Raw genomic sequence first — 2500 nt, forward strand, 5'->3', positions numbered from 1 at the left:
ACTGGATCCCAGGTTAGCTGTGAATCCATCCCCTGCTGTACCTATGGAGCTGCACATGATGCCATCGGCCCACACGTGAGGACCTATAATAGGAATATCACAGCCACACACGTCGACAGGGCTTCCATTAACGTCCACCCAGCAGCCTGTCTGCCCAGGCGTGAGATGTGCTCCAGTTCCTCTCCAGTCATCCATGACACTGCTCACCAGCGGCTACAGGAGGCCCTCTGCAGCACAGGTCCATGGACACACAGCCATTGTCTCTGGTGTGTCACCATAGAGATACGGTTATACTCTCTGCACTGATTAATAAAGGAGATGCTAATTATGTATTTTTGTGATTGCAGTTGGTTATATTTGCTCACCCCCGCTTTGTATTATTAAAGTGTGTTTTGATTGAGTCACATGGATCTCATACAGCCAAATGCGAGAGAGCCATGAGGCTAAATCGAAACACACTTTAATCAAAAACAAGTAAAAATACACTGATTGCAGCTTTAATGCGTTTACTAAGGGAACAAAGCTGGTAGTAGATACAGACGTAAAAAGCTAGATTGATGTACGGCTAAAGCTAGTGGAGCTAGTGCAGTTTCCTGCTTAAACGTATCAGGGGTTCAGTCAACGGTTATCTTAGGAAGAAGGCAGCTTTCACAGCCAATCAAAAGGCTTTCACAGGTCTGTGTTGAATATGACATTCACTTTGAAAACTATGAAAGGGGGGGGGGGGGGGGGGGGGCACCCTTGGCACCCTTGTGGTGCCAAGGGTGTTGGCTCCATATCCGAGAGAGCTGTATTTTATGTCCCCCACCGAGCTGTGAAGCAAGATACCATAACCCCTACCCCTTGGAGAAAAGGGTGCTAAATGATGAATAGTGCATAGAGGTGTTGGGGCTAAATGTTGAATGGTCAATAGTTCATAGAGGTGTTGGTGCTGGATGATGAATAGTATATAGTGGTGTTAGGGCTAAATTATGAAAGTAGAGTTGTTAGTGTTAAATGATGAATAGTTCATAGTGTTGTTGGTGCTGGATGATGAATAGTATATAGTGCTGTTGGGGCTTAATGATGAAAGTACAAAGAGGTGTTGGGGCTAGATAATGAATAGTAATTAGTGTTGTTGGTAGTAAATGATGAATAGTACATAGTGGTGTTGGGGCTAAATGATGAATAGTCAATAGTATATGGAGGTGTTGGTGTTAAATGATGAATAGTACATAGAGGTGTTGGGGCTAAACGATTCACCGTCAATAGTACATAGAGGTGTTGGTGCTTAATGATGAATAGTAATTAGTACATTATAGTAGCACTAATACCGTAAGCCTCTTATCCTATCATACCAGCAACTACCGCTCTAGATCTACTAATCAGACTCCTGTATTAGTCCCCCGGGGGCACTCGGAGCTTGGTAAACCTTGCTTTCTCCTTTCTTGCACCTTGTACATGCAATGAGCTGCAAACCATCACTACGTTAGAAGCCCTCCCTTAGTTGAACACCTTTAAAGGTATTTTACAAACTTACTTGTTGTTGACAATGTTGCTGTTTTACATAAGCTCATGTTGTGGCCTGTGTGTTTCACTTCCTCTACCTTGTGCTCCCTTGTGTAGCTTTCACGTAGCATTTTTACTTTTGTGTATTGTATGTGTGCTATCATTTGAAATAGTTTTTACGTGAAACAGTTTTTTCTCCATATGAAACAATTTGTGCTGCCGTCTTGACCGGGACTCCCTGGAAGAAGAGCTCTTGTGTCTAACAGGATCTTCCTGGCTGAATAAAGGATAAATGAGCTATAAATCAAAACATGGCGGCGTTGGTGGACTTGCCTTGCGGTGCAGCAGCTGGGACTGCGTGCCTCCTCCCTCTATCTCGTAGCGCACGCTGTTGAAGAGAGCCACCGCATACTGCTGCTGGTAGGTCTCACCGAACTCCCGCATCACATCTCTGGTGCGGGCTGAGGGGGAACACAACGCACAAACACATGAGTATACACACCCTGGGATAATAATGCACTCTGAATGAATGCAATATGTATCGATACACACTTTCATCAACACGGAGAACACATACACACACACACATAGGATGACACACACACACACACACACACACACACACACACACACACAATAATATGACATACAGCTATTTTAGGTTAGGGCACACATACATAAGAACATCAGCTAACATGAAATCAGCTATATAACATAGCTAATATAATTGAATAGCCTAGCATTACTGGTCATTTTAAAACACACTTCACATATCCACCAACTAGCATTCCAGTAGTGGATGCTAGACAGGACCACCTTACGCAGTACTTAAATAGATCTGGTACTAACAGCCATGAGCACTATGTGCATGCACTTTAATGCTCACCAAAGCAGCTATGACACACAGAATCTAGGTCACATGATCTCACGTCACCTCCGGTCCTGTCTGGGTCTGACCTTGTGCCCTGCTGTCTACTAGTGTTGGGAAGAGTGTTTCCCTCTGGGGAGCATT

At 44.2% G+C, this 2500-nt stretch overlaps 1 protein-coding gene across 1 annotated transcript in view; it reads right to left on the bottom strand.

Annotated features, from left to right (window-relative positions):
- The window catches only part of niban2a (niban apoptosis regulator 2a), a 33516-nt gene that overhangs the window by 26305 nt on the left and 4711 nt on the right, over positions 1–2500 (bottom strand). Inside the window, exon 2 of the mRNA XM_079755644.1 lies at positions 1822–1949. Coding sequence (XP_079611770.1) covers positions 1822–1949 — 128 coding nt within the window. The remainder of the gene's footprint in view (positions 1–1821; positions 1950–2500) is intronic.

This window comes from Pollachius pollachius, assembly GCF_949987615.1.
Source record: "Pollachius pollachius genome assembly, chromosome: 18".
NCBI classification, from domain to species: domain Eukaryota; kingdom Metazoa; phylum Chordata; class Actinopteri; order Gadiformes; family Gadidae; genus Pollachius; species Pollachius pollachius.